Genomic DNA, 14,461 nt, shown 5'->3' with positions numbered 1-14,461 from the left:
GGGTCGATCGTGGGCGACGACGGCCACTCCCCTGAAACTTTTATAGTAAACGGGCGGAGGCTTCATTCTCAGCCTCATGAATCATAAGTTCTTTACAGGTGGGTTTTTTTTGTCTGGTTTGGTTCAATTAGCCGTATATAGCAAAGGTAATAGTTCTTAGGCGGGGGGGGGGGGGGATAATGAAATCAGAAAATGCCCCACCAGATGTGTCCGCCAGCATGATCTTATGTTATATACCATATCAAGGTTTTTTTTATGTTATACCATATCAAGGTTTTTTTTACCTGACTGCTAAGAAAGCATGAATGCCTGTGAGCAAGCAACCAGGGGACCAAAGGCTTAAGGTCCTCTCCAATGGACCTGGTACTAGTAATATATAATAAATGAGCATAAATGCCTTACCACAGGGCACTAGCGCACCACTTGGGAATTGAACCCAGGTCACTGGAATTCGAAACCCCCGCTCTGATCCCAAAGTGGGTAAAAGGGGCATTTGACCTAATTTTAAGGACCTTTTTACTTTTCATTTTTTGATTATTTTATTAAAGAAAAGTGCCCTGCCCATGGTAATTTGGGTAAGATTGTCATGACCAATTGATCAAGCTTCCAGTGTTAAGAAATTACCATCAGACACAGACAATTGTTTCTGTGATGGAGTTTGATATTGGGTGCTTGTATCAATAGGCATGAAAATAAAAATATACTCCTCTACGGCTATGAAAATGCATCCTCTTTGCTACCACAGAAATCTATATCACTATAACACTCTACCTCTCTCTCTCTCATTTACCATCCTAAATCAGCACCCCACAGCCTAAAACCTGATTTTAGGGTTTGTTCAGAGGTGGATGTTTTTGTCTACCTCTATATGGATTTGGTTTACAACTTACGGTAACTGTCTTGGCTGGATCCTTGTACCTAATCTTACTATCCCTCTCTCCCTGTCATTGTTTTCCCAGTTCACTACCTTCCAACCCTCTTACACTTCATGCCTACAAGTAGGCCAACATGTCTCAGACCCCCCTCCTTTCCCACAACTCTCCCCTCTCTCCCTTTTCCTCTCCTTCCCATAAAAAAGGAAATGGTTGGAGAATTTGGCTGTTCTATACCCAAGGTCTGACATTTTTTTTATAAAAATGGTGTAATCTAGACTAGTCTAAACTAAGAGTGCATTAGCACGGGAGTATCCTTAACCTGCTATATAAACCATTTTAGCAAAAGTCGGACAGCTCCACTGAAATTCTAGCACTTAATCGCTGGCCGTAACTTCCAAACCAGGACCACCCCTCTAGAATTAAACTTGTCGTAGACTCGGAGATAGTTGTGGTCCAAACATTGCAAACATAAAGAAAAAATAAACAGTCCTAAATCAAGATGGTTTAGGGAAAAAGATTGTGGGGGAGGGTGGGCTAAAAAAGTATAAATTTATGCATCTAACAGTGTTATAAAGCAAATGCTAAAATGTTTCATTGCTTTGAAAGTCAAATGAATATTTCAAAAGTTCAAGTCACATCAAAAGAACTGAATAGGCAAATCAACAGCATAATTAAGAATTCTACAACTAATAACACAATCCGTTATACACACACACACACACACACCCTCACAACAACAACAACAACACAAATAAAAAAAAAATCACTTGTCAAATTTTCTTTGTAGGAAATAAGGCTATATTTTTTTTATTCTACAAGCAAATGTGATATTTTTAAACTCCAGCAAAATATAATTTGTTTCCCAACTTTAAACATTTTCTCCCTCAAAAAATAAATATATACACAAAAAAATGTATCAGTATGAACTAAAATAATGTGAATATGAGCAGTCATATTGATATGTACAGAATACAGTTGGGTTGCTCTTACACATGTACATTTGTACGAACATTAAATGCAGGTATGAACTTTAACTTGGATGACAAATATAATTTTTTTAATAATAAATGATTTCTTACATAAATTTGATTCAAGGAAGCTAAGAAGGCTGGCAGAGAAAATACACAACATAAAAACTTTGTGTTAAGGCATATATGGAAACACTAATTCATAATATATATACATATATATATTATATATATATCATATTCAGCCATATGTGTATGGAAAAATCTTTAATACAACTGATTTAATAAAAGATAATGTATTCTGTTTGATAAATGTATTCTGCAATGATATACATGTAGAACATTTATATTGTGACCAAAGACTTGACTTTACATAGTAAAACAGGTTTCAAATTCAATTTCAATATTTATTTAAGTACATGTAGCATAAGAAAAATGACTTCCATGATGTCAGATTTATACAGATTCAACAATATTATAGTCGGTTTGTGCTACATCAGAGTTGTTAAAGTTGACCAGACATACAAGTTTTGTCAAGGAATACATGTAAATGAGTTGTATGTATACTTTTAAAGAGATACAATTTAGGGGGGAAATAGTAAGGGACATTGACTAATTACACTGTCCACATACTTGTGCAATTTTCTGATGACCTTCTGAGGTTCTTTTTCACTATCTATGTATCTATCTTTAGAATATATTGGTATTTCAAACTGATCTGTACAGACAATTCATTCCATTCAATACATCTCATATTTTCCCATATGTACTTGAATACTTGTTTCAAGGCAAATACAATCATTAATTAATCAATATTAGCTTAAATACAATTTTGATATTTACATTGCATATTTTCATTGAAAAAAATATAATCATAGTGTAATTACTCTAATCTAATAAAACATCACAAACATAAGTTTGTATTGATAATAGTACTGTTTTAAAATGATATGTTACACATATTTTTCTTTCAATGTTTGAATAAAAATAGGAAATCATTTGATCAATTCTTGCTGTCTTGAACTGGGGGCTACATGTATATTAATAATGTTTGCATAAATCATTCAAGTTGCATATTCATTATTATATCCATTTGCTGGTCAGAAAAATCAACTGATTAGAATGGTGCTAATGAGCAAATCAAACTGTTCAGCATCCTGACCCATAATAAAATGTGACCAATTAACCTTCATTTTTTTTGGGCTACATTCAGGCAGTGGAATGCAATTCAAATTCATTATCATTTGATTCAAACAAATCTAAAATGAAAATATACATTTGTTAAAATTTTACTTACTAGTAACTATTTCTCAAAAGTTTTACTTAACTTCTTTTGTCTGTGTTATTTGTCATTCATGTACTTATTGTTTATAATTTGTACAGAGAAAAGGAATAAAAGTGAACTGAATTCAACAAAATAAAAGCAAATCGTGTGGAGTGTTGTGGCCCAGTGGATTAGTCTCCGGACGTTGAAACAGAGGGTCATGGGTTTGAATCCCTGCCATGGCGTAATTTCCTTCGGCAAGACCCACATTGTGCTGCACTCAACCCAGGTGAGGTGAATGGGTACCCGGTAGGATTTATTCCTTGCCCGCTTTAGCGCCTATTAATATGGCGGCTTAGCTACAGCCAGGGTAATAATGATACCAAGTATCAAAGCATAGTTGAGTATATGCACATAGAAAGTGCGCTATATAAATGGACATATTATTATTATAAATTGATATGTAGATGAATTTTCCAAAGCAAAGTAAATATATCAATTTTGTTTTGTGAAAATGACACAAATAGGTCTTATTCCAATATACTAGCTTGGAAAAGGGTGATTTTGAAGGCTAATGAAGAAATAGATGCATCAAGTCAAGAATACAGATGAATCTATGTACATTCATGGATTTTACAAAGTCAGTATTCAATCATGTCACCGTCACCCTATTTAGACATACTGTATAATAGAAAAAGTCTGTACACTTGATGTAAACATTAAACAATATCATTCTATACCTCTTTACGTTATTGGAGTACTATCACAGACACTATTGTTATTCGGGCATGGGCATCATTTGATATGAGTACAGGCTCAAAATAATTATCAACAAATCAATTTTTGAAATTTTTTGATACACACAAATGTGAGTACACCCTATCCAATATCTTCTGGAGTAATTACATCATCAATGTTCAATTCGACAATTAAAATGTGTAAGTTTTACTTGGCAGTTAATGAATGCCTCTCTTGTAAACCACATATCAATAATGTGTGTAATAAAGTTTCGAGGTCTAATGTTTAGTGCATGTTGGGACCCTGCTTACAAGCACTGTGCTTATTAAGGGAATCCCTCCATTTTTAAACAATTGGTTTTTGTATTTCATGTCAGATTATTATGTACACTTATTTTTAAAGATGGTAAATAAATTGAAATTGAATTGAATTGGCAGTGACATTCAAGGTACAAATTACTGGTGTATCATGATGGCGAGTTTTTTTATCTAACAAGTTGACATGGAGAGATTAGCTGGTATTGCTGATGTCTTCTATTAAACACACCACAAGCACACTACTTGTTCTGAATAAAACAATGAATGAAATCCCAACTTAGATGATTCATAATACAGATATACATTAAATGATTTTTAACCTTTTCACTATGAATGTTGGTATTCATTAAAATGATTTTTTTTTCACCATTGGATATCATGTTCATAAGAAAATCCTATCAATCGAGTGTAAATTTTCTTGAACAATACATCTACTATATACCAGTATCTAAAAATTCACAATGTATTGATATAAACCTTTCCTACTATACAACTTAAACCTAACCTTCATGTTTTTTTCTTAAAAAATAATCTTCTTTCTCTTCATGTATGTCTTCATCAGCTGTTTGCATTCTAATTGCACTTTAGTCTTTCAACCTTTCAGTTATTGATTATATCTAGTGATAGAATTAAGAGGAAAAAATTGTAACAAATTACACACAGACACCTGCCAAAAGTCTGCTTCAATACATTCTGAACAACAAAATATCAACAAAGTAACTTGTCATCACTTGGATGATGGGAAAATAAAATTAACAATCAAATCAATGTCATATTTAACCATACTGATAATAAAACAACATGGCACATGAGAATAAAGCTGCATCACATGTGGGACAGAATTCATTCAAGACATGATTGAACATACAATACACAATGACAACTTAAAAGGATAAATGTGCAGAACTCATTCATTTGATACATATGGATGACCCAGCAAGCTTATCAAATGCTTCCTATTTTATATATCTTTCTCTACCGCATGAGAGGTTGCTTCTTTCGAATGATTGACTCGTAGCAATGGGAACACAGGAAGTCTGTCTTTTCTGAGCCAAAGTACTTACAACCAAAGGTACGGCACTGTCTTGTAGCTTCCTCTTCTATCGGTACACGCCTTCCCCTGACATGGGTAGCATATGGGTTAGAATTGGAGCGGATTTCTTGATTCCTGTCGTTGATGTGAAGTCTCTGAATGGGTACTGTTCTTTGAAACTGTGGTGATTGAGTTTGAGCTTGATAGCGTGGTTGTGGAGGGTTGTAGTGTGCACGTACCGGCTGAGGGCTGTACGTCCCTCCTTGACGCTTGGCTGCTGGGTTGTATGACGTACTGTTGTTGACACGCTCCATGGCAGGACTGCCTGGGTTGCTACTTGTTGCATGGACATACTGCACACCTCTACCATTATCAGGATAATCATGACTGCCTCTGGAAGACATGGGCCCGTTGACATGGACACGTGGAAGAGAGGCAAAGTGATATGCAGCCTCATTAGTTCTTTCGTCATCATCAATACAAACATCGTGAGGGCGCTGTTCTCTCTGGATCCTCTGCTGCTGTCTGCTCCGATTCTCAGCAGCAATCATCCTCTTCAGAGCTACCTCCTCATGGAAACGGGTCTTTGCTGACTCCAGGTAATTCCTTATCATCTCCTCCACTCCCTGTAACCTAACATCGTCCATCTTTGCTGCAACCACAACTGAACGGTCAGCAACATCCTGAATGGTCACTTCGGTTGAGATTCTGTCCTTCTTGTGCTTCTCCTCTATGATGTGAAACTGCTCATGGCCATCTTTGCGGGATGATCCTTTCTTGCTTTTATCGAGTCCCGCAAAGTGCTTGAGCTTTTTACCAAATGACCTTGACTTCTCTTTCTCCTTGCCCCCGCTTCTGTCACTCTTCTCTGATCCACTTGAATTGCTTCTAGCGACTTCAACCTGTAGAACAAAATGCAAGATTTAACACAGATGATAAATTACAAATCTATTTCATCTAATTTCTACAGTGATCAGACCTTAAACATGTACATGTAACTAAATCGTTGATTTTTTTTTCATACTTTTCCATAGAGGAACTAATAAGATGACTAAGTATAGCTGCCTGCAGAATTCTATAATATTTCAGAATAAATGTTCTCATTCCAAACCTTGTTTAAGATATCAACTGATGCAAACCTATAGAATGCTAAATTTCCTAATGAGGTTCATTGATTTTAAGACTGATTTTGCCTTAATGTTTATTATTTGGTAGTTCCTACAATGTTACCATTATAGTTTTATTGGTTTTTATTGAGGGGCCAATTTAAAAAAAGATTACAACAACTTAAACATAATTTTGATTACAATAGAAACTTGATTGTGATTGCCATCTGAGCCCTATTACCAGACCTTCATTTTTGAGGAGCGCGATCGCACCGGCGCTCCTAAAAAAAAAATGAGAGCAAAAAGTCGTGCTCCTAAAAAGTAAAATAATTCCTTGAAATTATTTTGATTTAGTTGAAAACTATCAGAAAAATGAAGAATATTCACCTCTTTCCTGACTCTAATTTGAATGTTAACTCAGTAAATATTAAAGTCCCATATGTTGATTTTCATGACAACACCATGGAAGTCTACATGTGGGACTACAATATTTACCAATATTTTTTGAGCAGGAGCGTGATATTTTGTAAACGTATTGACCCAGGCCTAGTTTCACCACAGATTAATTAATCGCTACACAGCTATTGCATATATGATGTTAAGAAAAATCTACAATTTATCATACATGTAATTTATTGAATTGATTTGAGATCCTCAAGGAGAGCGATTCTGAGGAGCTCAATTGAGCTCCTCAAAAAAATACGGAGAGCGATTTATTGAGCTCCACGAAATTATAAACATGAAGGACTGTGTTACCATAGTAGTTGCCATAATGGCAAAGTTCCAATAGTTTTAACTGTAATAAAACAGGCCTCTTCTCAAGAAAACAAATAATACACATCATCCATGGCATTACACTCATGGTGTTCCTTTGGACAGTTCTAACACACAAAAGCATAGATGAAGGTGTTTGGAAAGTTTCAAAGGTAACATGTCTGTAATCCTAAGGCCTGAGCAAAATGATGCATATAACATGTTTTACAAGATGCTTTGACACGGACTCACCTTGACAGTTTTCATGCCATTTTCCTTGGGTGGTAACAGCTCCCATTCATCTCCCTGTGTGGGCGATGAGCTCTCCTGGTGATGGACATCTGGAATCTCTAACCTCACCAACTCCAAATACGTCTGCAGGAGTTTCAGCTTGTCCTTGGGACTGTAGACCAGCTTGTGGAGCGCGGTGTCTTCCTCAATACCGTTTGTCTTGTCATCGTTGTGGTTCTCATCCTTCCACTGCCATCCGATACCAGGATCAACGATGAAGTGAAGGGTCAGGAGGTGATGGTTGGAGTCGGTGATGGGAATGACTGTGATGGAGATAAAAAATAATGTAAAGAATGTTGAATTTCAAATATTCCTATCCATCAGTCAGAGAGATAATGAACAGGGAAAGTTATGACAACTTGTTCAAGGATCACTTTACAAAATTAAAAGACCATTCAATTTAAATTCTGTAAAGAAAAGTACATAGCTAAGGCCTTACAGGGTAGTGATTGATAAGATTCAAACCAATCTCTGATTGAAAGACAAAGTGCAACAGACTCCTCTGGTAGCTGACTCTGATAGATTGAATCAATAGTAACAGACCAGTAATTTCCTCATACTACACACATAGGCCCATATTCTAAAGTCAGGTTTAACTTAGACCACGGTCTAACTCTGTGCTAAAATTATGGGGAGCCACAAAATAAAAAATTCTGTTAATATGGTATATCTCTTTAATATGTTTACTATTTTGTTTCATTTTGCTTTCTCGAGGAAGAAAAATACTTCAGTTACCATTCCCAGACAATTATGAACAATTTGGGTGTCAAATGAGTTAACAAATTGAATGTGTATTGTAAGGGATTTGTGCTCCAATTGGCTTTCCTTAGTTAAACCACAACTTTAAACCAGGGTTCTTAAATCGTCACTTAAAGCTCACCTTTTCTCATAATTTTTTTTTTTGACCAATTGACTGTATATTATTATAATCTGCCAACATGTGCGCTTTGAAACACCAGTATAAAGTGCCCTACAAATGCTCTTATTATTATTATTAATTTAAATCCCGAGTTCAAAATACCGGCCATAGGCTCATACATGAGATTTGAATAATGCCAACATCCACCCTTCATGCATTGATAATTCATTTTATATCCTGGAATAAAGAGTTGCTTTCAAACGCAATTTGCCTTTCGACCTATGCAATGTGCATATTAAAGGTCAAGTCTACCTCAGAAAAATGTTGATTTGAATCAATAGAGAAAAATCAGACAAGCACAATGCTGAAAATTTCATCAAAATCGGATGTAAAATAAGAAAGTTATTTTTAACAAAATAAATATATGAACAAGCCAGTTACATCCAAATGAGTTGATGATGTCACTCACTCACTATTTCTTTTGTTTTTTATTGTTTGAATTATACAATATTTCAATTTTTACGAATTTGAAGATTAGTACCTCCTTGCCTGAAGCACAATATGTTAAAATATTGGAATTCCACGTGTTCAGGAGGTATGAAACTTCATTTCACATGACAATGACAAGAAAATTAAGATATTTCATATAATAAAATACAAAAGAAATAGTGAGTGAGTGATGTCATCAGTTCCTCATTTGCATAACGACCAAGATGTGCATATAACTGTTTTGTGAAATGAAGCGAAACTTTAAAATGCTATATCTTTCTTATTTTTTACGAGTGCCCGACCTGAAAAAGGCGGATAATTGTCATGGCAACTGCACACACCCCCTCCGATGGGGTTGTGTTGGAAAAGGGTGACCTCGCACCATGGCAATTATCCGCATTACTTTGGAAATGCCTTCTTAAAGTTAAAGCTGAAACGCATCTGTTTCTGCAAGTGAAGGCCCTATTAGAGTTAAAGAACGTTTTCTGCTCTTTTTCTCAGTATAGATACAGCAACCTTGACTGCCCTCAACCTTGGTTGAAGCAACACTACTGTTAATCAAAGTCCCAATAAAATCCAACACAGACCAACTAATGTTCTCTCATGGGACTATTCCATATTCCACCCCTTTTTATGTTCACGCAAAAAGAGATGTAAATTATAATGCACCCTTGGATATATTTACTTATTTAAATGATTATATCAACTTAATTACGGGTCGAGGGGAAATCCCCAAACATGACTGGACCCAAGTACAGGTCTGCATCTACATTGCAAGACATATCAATAGCCCCCTCTGGTGATTAAAAAAATAATACTGTTAAATATCCAGAGTTACATGTAGATGAATCCCCACTTCCTGTTCTATCCCAAACATTACACTGTAACTGCTTACAAAACAGATCTGAAAATACTATTTTCTTGATATTTTTATTTCAAAATTATTCTAATTGATTAATATAAAAAAGGAAGGAATGTATTAGGATTGGCATCTTCTTGTTTGTACTAATTTACAAAATCTATTTACTAAATATTAGAATCAATTCATCAAAATCAAAATTAAATGTCACAAAGCAAAACTATGACTGTGACATACAATCTATTATAAGGTAATTTCTCCTTTTCATTTGCCCACAAGATTATCAAAATTTTGTGTTCTATGAATATATTGCTTAGGTCATCCATTCACCATCTACGAATAATGTAGTCACATAACTCCCAGACTCCTTAATTGTCCTAACCAATATTAATACAGGGAACACTCAGGCTTAAAAGGCAGTGGATCAGATACTAAGGTTTCACATACATTATATATTATGATACAAGCTAATTCAGTCTCTACATTTAGTTTTCTCTGGTCTTTACCACTGATTTAACTTGGCTGAGGCACAAAGGAGAGATTATCTCACAGCACCTTTTGTCCTTCAATTCAAAGCCTCTATTATCTTGATTTGGGCATGGATTGACTTTATTGATTATTAGCAACAAAAGGTGTCAGTGAATGTTCCATGGATAAACCTTGAAAGTGAAACAACAGAGAAAAGCACTTTAGGAATGCATATGACAAAGAAATAATCAAGGAGACTTCAGTGGTAGTGTGCTAGCTAGGGTATTAATGCAAGAAAGCATGAGAGAAACTTTTCAGCAATTTAAGCTGTGTGGGAAGAGGGGAGAGATGATAAGTCGTGTTGGATTGTATATTACTTTGTAATGAGTATTATGAAAACTAGACCACAAGAAGATTGCAAAGATTACATAAAGCTCCTGTAATATAGAGATATAATCAACTCAACTGATTTATTTCTTTATGATACAAGGCCATAATGTTAATAATCAAACAAAGATATATCTTTGCCCAGATGCCGAAAGTGAATTTGATTTGACCATTATCACTCCTTCATCTGATCTTATGCTGTAACTGAAAACCAAAGATTGAATCTGCAAAATAAAGATGAGCCATCATGACTCGATGGCAGTGATTACCAGTAATAATTCCAGGAGACTACTGAAACTTGGTGGTCCTTGTAAAAAGGATATTGAAATGAGAGCATTCAGTATTTGAAATATGTACCAGGGGCCAATTTGGATGAAAGGGTTTTTGCAAATGCATGAAAATGAAAAATGAAAATCCGTAATTTATTGTTCAAAATAGACATGAAATGAAATGCTGCGAAAACTTGCTTTTCCCAATTGATCGTGGGCCCGGCAGCCACTGTGCAGCGCCAGATCGACGAGGCTCTATCCCTTATGATTGTTGAACACCAAACAGGGTAGCAGCAACTCCCAACTTTTAACATCTTTTGGTCTGACGCGGCCGGGATTTGAACCCCCTACCTCCCGGTTGTGAGGCGGACGCTCTACCAACTGAGCAAACACACCGGTTGAACTACTTTTGTGTCACTGACTGATTTTGATGCACCATACAAAACCTCTTTTTATTCCTTTATTTCATTCATCCCTTACATTGAACAATAACTGTCGTGTAACGTAATATGTCAAGTCAGTAGACAAAATGGATTTAAAGAGAGCTATTAAAATAATTTTGATTAAGAATTACATTTTTACAAAAGGGACCTGAAATAGTGTATCATAATAACTCAGCAACACCAAAGATGGTCCTTGCAAAGACGTTTTTAATGCAATCAGCCCCAGATTTCTCACTAGATACCTACCAGGAGGTTGTTTCTTGAGCTCTGTGTCACGGTGGCTATCCACTTCCATGGGAACCAGCGCTGAGAAATGGGATGCATCATAGGTGAGGACTAGGGGCGAGCGATGGCACTCAAGAGGATGCAGCTCTACTGGTAGGTAGATACCACCGAATGGGATAGGAGCAAGGGGCTGGCCCTGGGAGTCTCGGAGGACGGTGTCGGCCACGATGATGATGGGTCGACGGAGGATATGGCAGAGAACAAACACATGGAATTCTTCCAAACTCTCATACATGATCTCTTCATCATCATCCAAATAGTCTTGGTCCTCGGCTACAGATGGTAGGGGTCTGATGGAGAAAAGGTTGAGCATAATTTTATAATCTGGATGCAAATATCATATCCTGATTTTTTTGTTTACATCTGTATATCATAAATGATACAGATAGCTGGTACAGATAGCTGGTTAATCAGTGTATGGTACTTTACTGGCAGCTGATATTTCTGTCTTACATCATAGCAACTAAATTTTCTACTTCTCATTGATTTATAAAGAATGAAAACTTCTAATGGAAGCTAGTAATATTTCATCGCAAGGCTTCACTTTCAACAAACACAAAGCATAATACTTGATCCAAAAATAAATTACCCAACTGTTCATTTGTAAATCAAGTTCATTTTGAAATTCATCTAATACCGGATGCATTTGAAACTTTCCCCACAAAGTTTCATATCATGATATGTAAAATCTACTTACCCTCCACCCATGGGCTTGCCTCCATTATTCTTGAATTTATGATTCCTTGGAATGGTGGATGCTAGCTTCAGGAGACTCTTCCATTCCTCTTCCCATTCTTCTTCAGAATACACCAGGCCAGACTGCATTACACAATGACAAGAATGAAATTTGGTTTATCAATTACATCACACCAATCCTTCAAATAAACATTGTTTGAATAGAATAATAGTTACATACTTTCTGTTTCTAAACGCTTTTCATTGTACTTATTAATACCCTGGTTATCTGATACTTACATGACCGCAAACATTGTATGCACTATCTCCACTCCCTGGGGAGCATTCCAACAAGAGTTCCAAGATTCAATGCCTAGGCATACAACATAGGTTTTTGCATCCCAAGAAAAAAAATGAACGGAGTTTATTATTTACTTCAGAAGTTGGCAAATAATATCAACTCTATGTCTCTATCCAATTATTTGACCTGGCATGACTTTATACAGTGACATTTTACTCATATATTTGTTGATACCCAATACTCCATATACTACCTTCTTAGGATCAGATGAGAAGGTAGGATGAATACATTTCCAAAATAAAGGGAAAAATGGATCAATGTAAACAAAACCCAAGTTCACTTAATACCTCAAATAAACTTTGACCTAGAATTTGTAAAAATGATATTTTACTGACCTCTTTGTTTGCTAATGTCTGTTGCCATCGCCATCTTCTCTTCAGTTTTTGCATATGTGCTGTGTGTTGATGGTCCGACAGATCTTTGTATAAAGCCTTGCGTAATGTCAGCTGACGGTCGTGGAAACCCCACATACCTATGGAAATGAAAGTACAGCCATGCTCAGACGTGTTTCTCATAGTGACTGACATGGCCAGTAGATAATTCACCTAACTCAAATGTGTAAACATGCATTTATGTTAAAATTAAAAAAAAAATTGTCCAAAGTAGTGCAGACAAACTCATGGCATACTAATTTGTAATTTCATTACTTGTCACATACTTTCTAATAATGTCATGTCAACAACGATTAAATCACTTTGTACTATTTTCTTGCAAAATTTGATTAACATAATTTTTTTCAGTGACCCTGAGATAAAAGATAATCTTTTTACTGCAACTTTTTTTTGGTTGCCTCATATCCCATTGGCTTTGTACACAAAAACACTTGCTATTTTTGTTGCATTGTGTCTGAATGAGCCTGAAGGGTACAAAGGAGTGTAATCATATAGGAAAAAATATAAAAACCAAGGGCAGAGATTAAGTTTATAGAGATTCTGAATTTTTGCCCTTTTTTCATTTTGTATTGGTGTATACTTTATTTATTTGTATGTTATGTACGGGGACTAGCCTTGATAGGCCTTCAGCCTTTGCTGGTCCCCTGCATCCTCTACATGTATGTTGTGCTTTCATTCATTGTAATTATCATCTCTAAAATTGCATTTTGCTTTTTTTATCCCTTGCCTCTTTATAATATTTTTAAGTATTGTTTTATCATGTTAAATATATGATTTAATCTTGGATGCAAATAAAAGGCCATATCGGCCAATCAATCAACCAATCAATAAAAAAAGACACAACCATAATTATCATGAAAAGGAAGAAGATAAAAAAAAATGCATCGTCAAGATTGCTTTGAATAATTGTAAGCACGATAAAAATCAACTAAAATCAATTTTAAAGACATATATATTTTTGTTGCAATGTGATATTGTAATATTGGAGAGCTGTATATGTAAAGCAGCAGTTTGTTATTGTTGAAACAACCCTTATATCAACCAACCTAATGATGCTGCATGTAGAAGACAGTTGCCATCTCCAGTTGTTGCCATTGGCCACAGCTTAGAACACGCCCCTGTCTTTGCCCACCAGTTCAGATAACCTAAAAAAAAATATAAACACAAATAGGTGAAACCATGCCTATCCTAACAATCTCTACTGGGCAAACTAAAACCCACACATATATGTTGTACATAATGATGATGAGAATGAAAACAAAAAACTATTGTGTAGAAGGCATACCGGGTAATCAGTGAAAAGTTAATAACACCGTGTCTTTACAAAAATAAACAAACTTGTGTAAACAGATAAAATCAAAATAAATGATTGAAAAATGCTAGCATGATATAAATCTTTTGAAAAAAAACCACACATGGACTACATGTACGTGTACAAGCCTGGAAATTCTTTCAATTGTACAAAAACTTGGAATACATATTACAATTCAAAATGTGAAAAAAGTAAAATAAATCTCTTGGATTGAAATTCTCAATTTAGAAAAACAAAAACAAAACATATTTTTCAACCAAAAAATTAAGAAACTAAAAAATACTTGGAATAATATGAGTGGATATTTACAAAAGACA

The 14,461-nt window shown here is 35.3% G+C and overlaps 1 protein-coding gene across 4 annotated transcripts in view; it reads right to left on the bottom strand.

The window, feature by feature from the left end:
• Nucleotides 1-3,964: 3,964 nt before the first annotated feature.
• Nucleotides 3,965-14,461, bottom strand: part of LOC121416214 (OTU domain-containing protein 7B-like) — a 30,423-nt gene continuing 19,926 nt past the window's right edge. For all 4 annotated transcript variants that reach the window (XM_041609714.1, XM_041609713.1, XM_041609716.1 and 1 more), the window contains exons 5-10: nt 13,879-13,977; nt 12,776-12,912; nt 12,102-12,223; nt 11,366-11,694; nt 7,307-7,608; nt 3,965-6,097 (exon numbers count right to left, since the gene is read on the bottom strand). In XM_041609714.1, the coding sequence (XP_041465648.1) occupies nt 5,138-6,097; nt 7,307-7,608; nt 11,366-11,694; nt 12,102-12,223; nt 12,776-12,912; nt 13,879-13,977 (1,949 nt within the window). In that variant the 3' untranslated portion in view covers nt 3,965-5,137. The remainder of the gene's footprint in view (nt 6,098-7,306; nt 7,609-11,365; nt 11,695-12,101; nt 12,224-12,775; nt 12,913-13,878; nt 13,978-14,461) is intronic.

Source organism: Lytechinus variegatus, chromosome 5, assembly GCF_018143015.1.
Source record: "Lytechinus variegatus isolate NC3 chromosome 5, Lvar_3.0, whole genome shotgun sequence".
Lineage (NCBI taxonomy): Eukaryota > Metazoa > Echinodermata > Echinoidea > Temnopleuroida > Toxopneustidae > Lytechinus > Lytechinus variegatus.
Note: the sequence above shows the minus strand (reverse complement) of the source record. Positions and strands in the feature narration are given on the sequence as shown.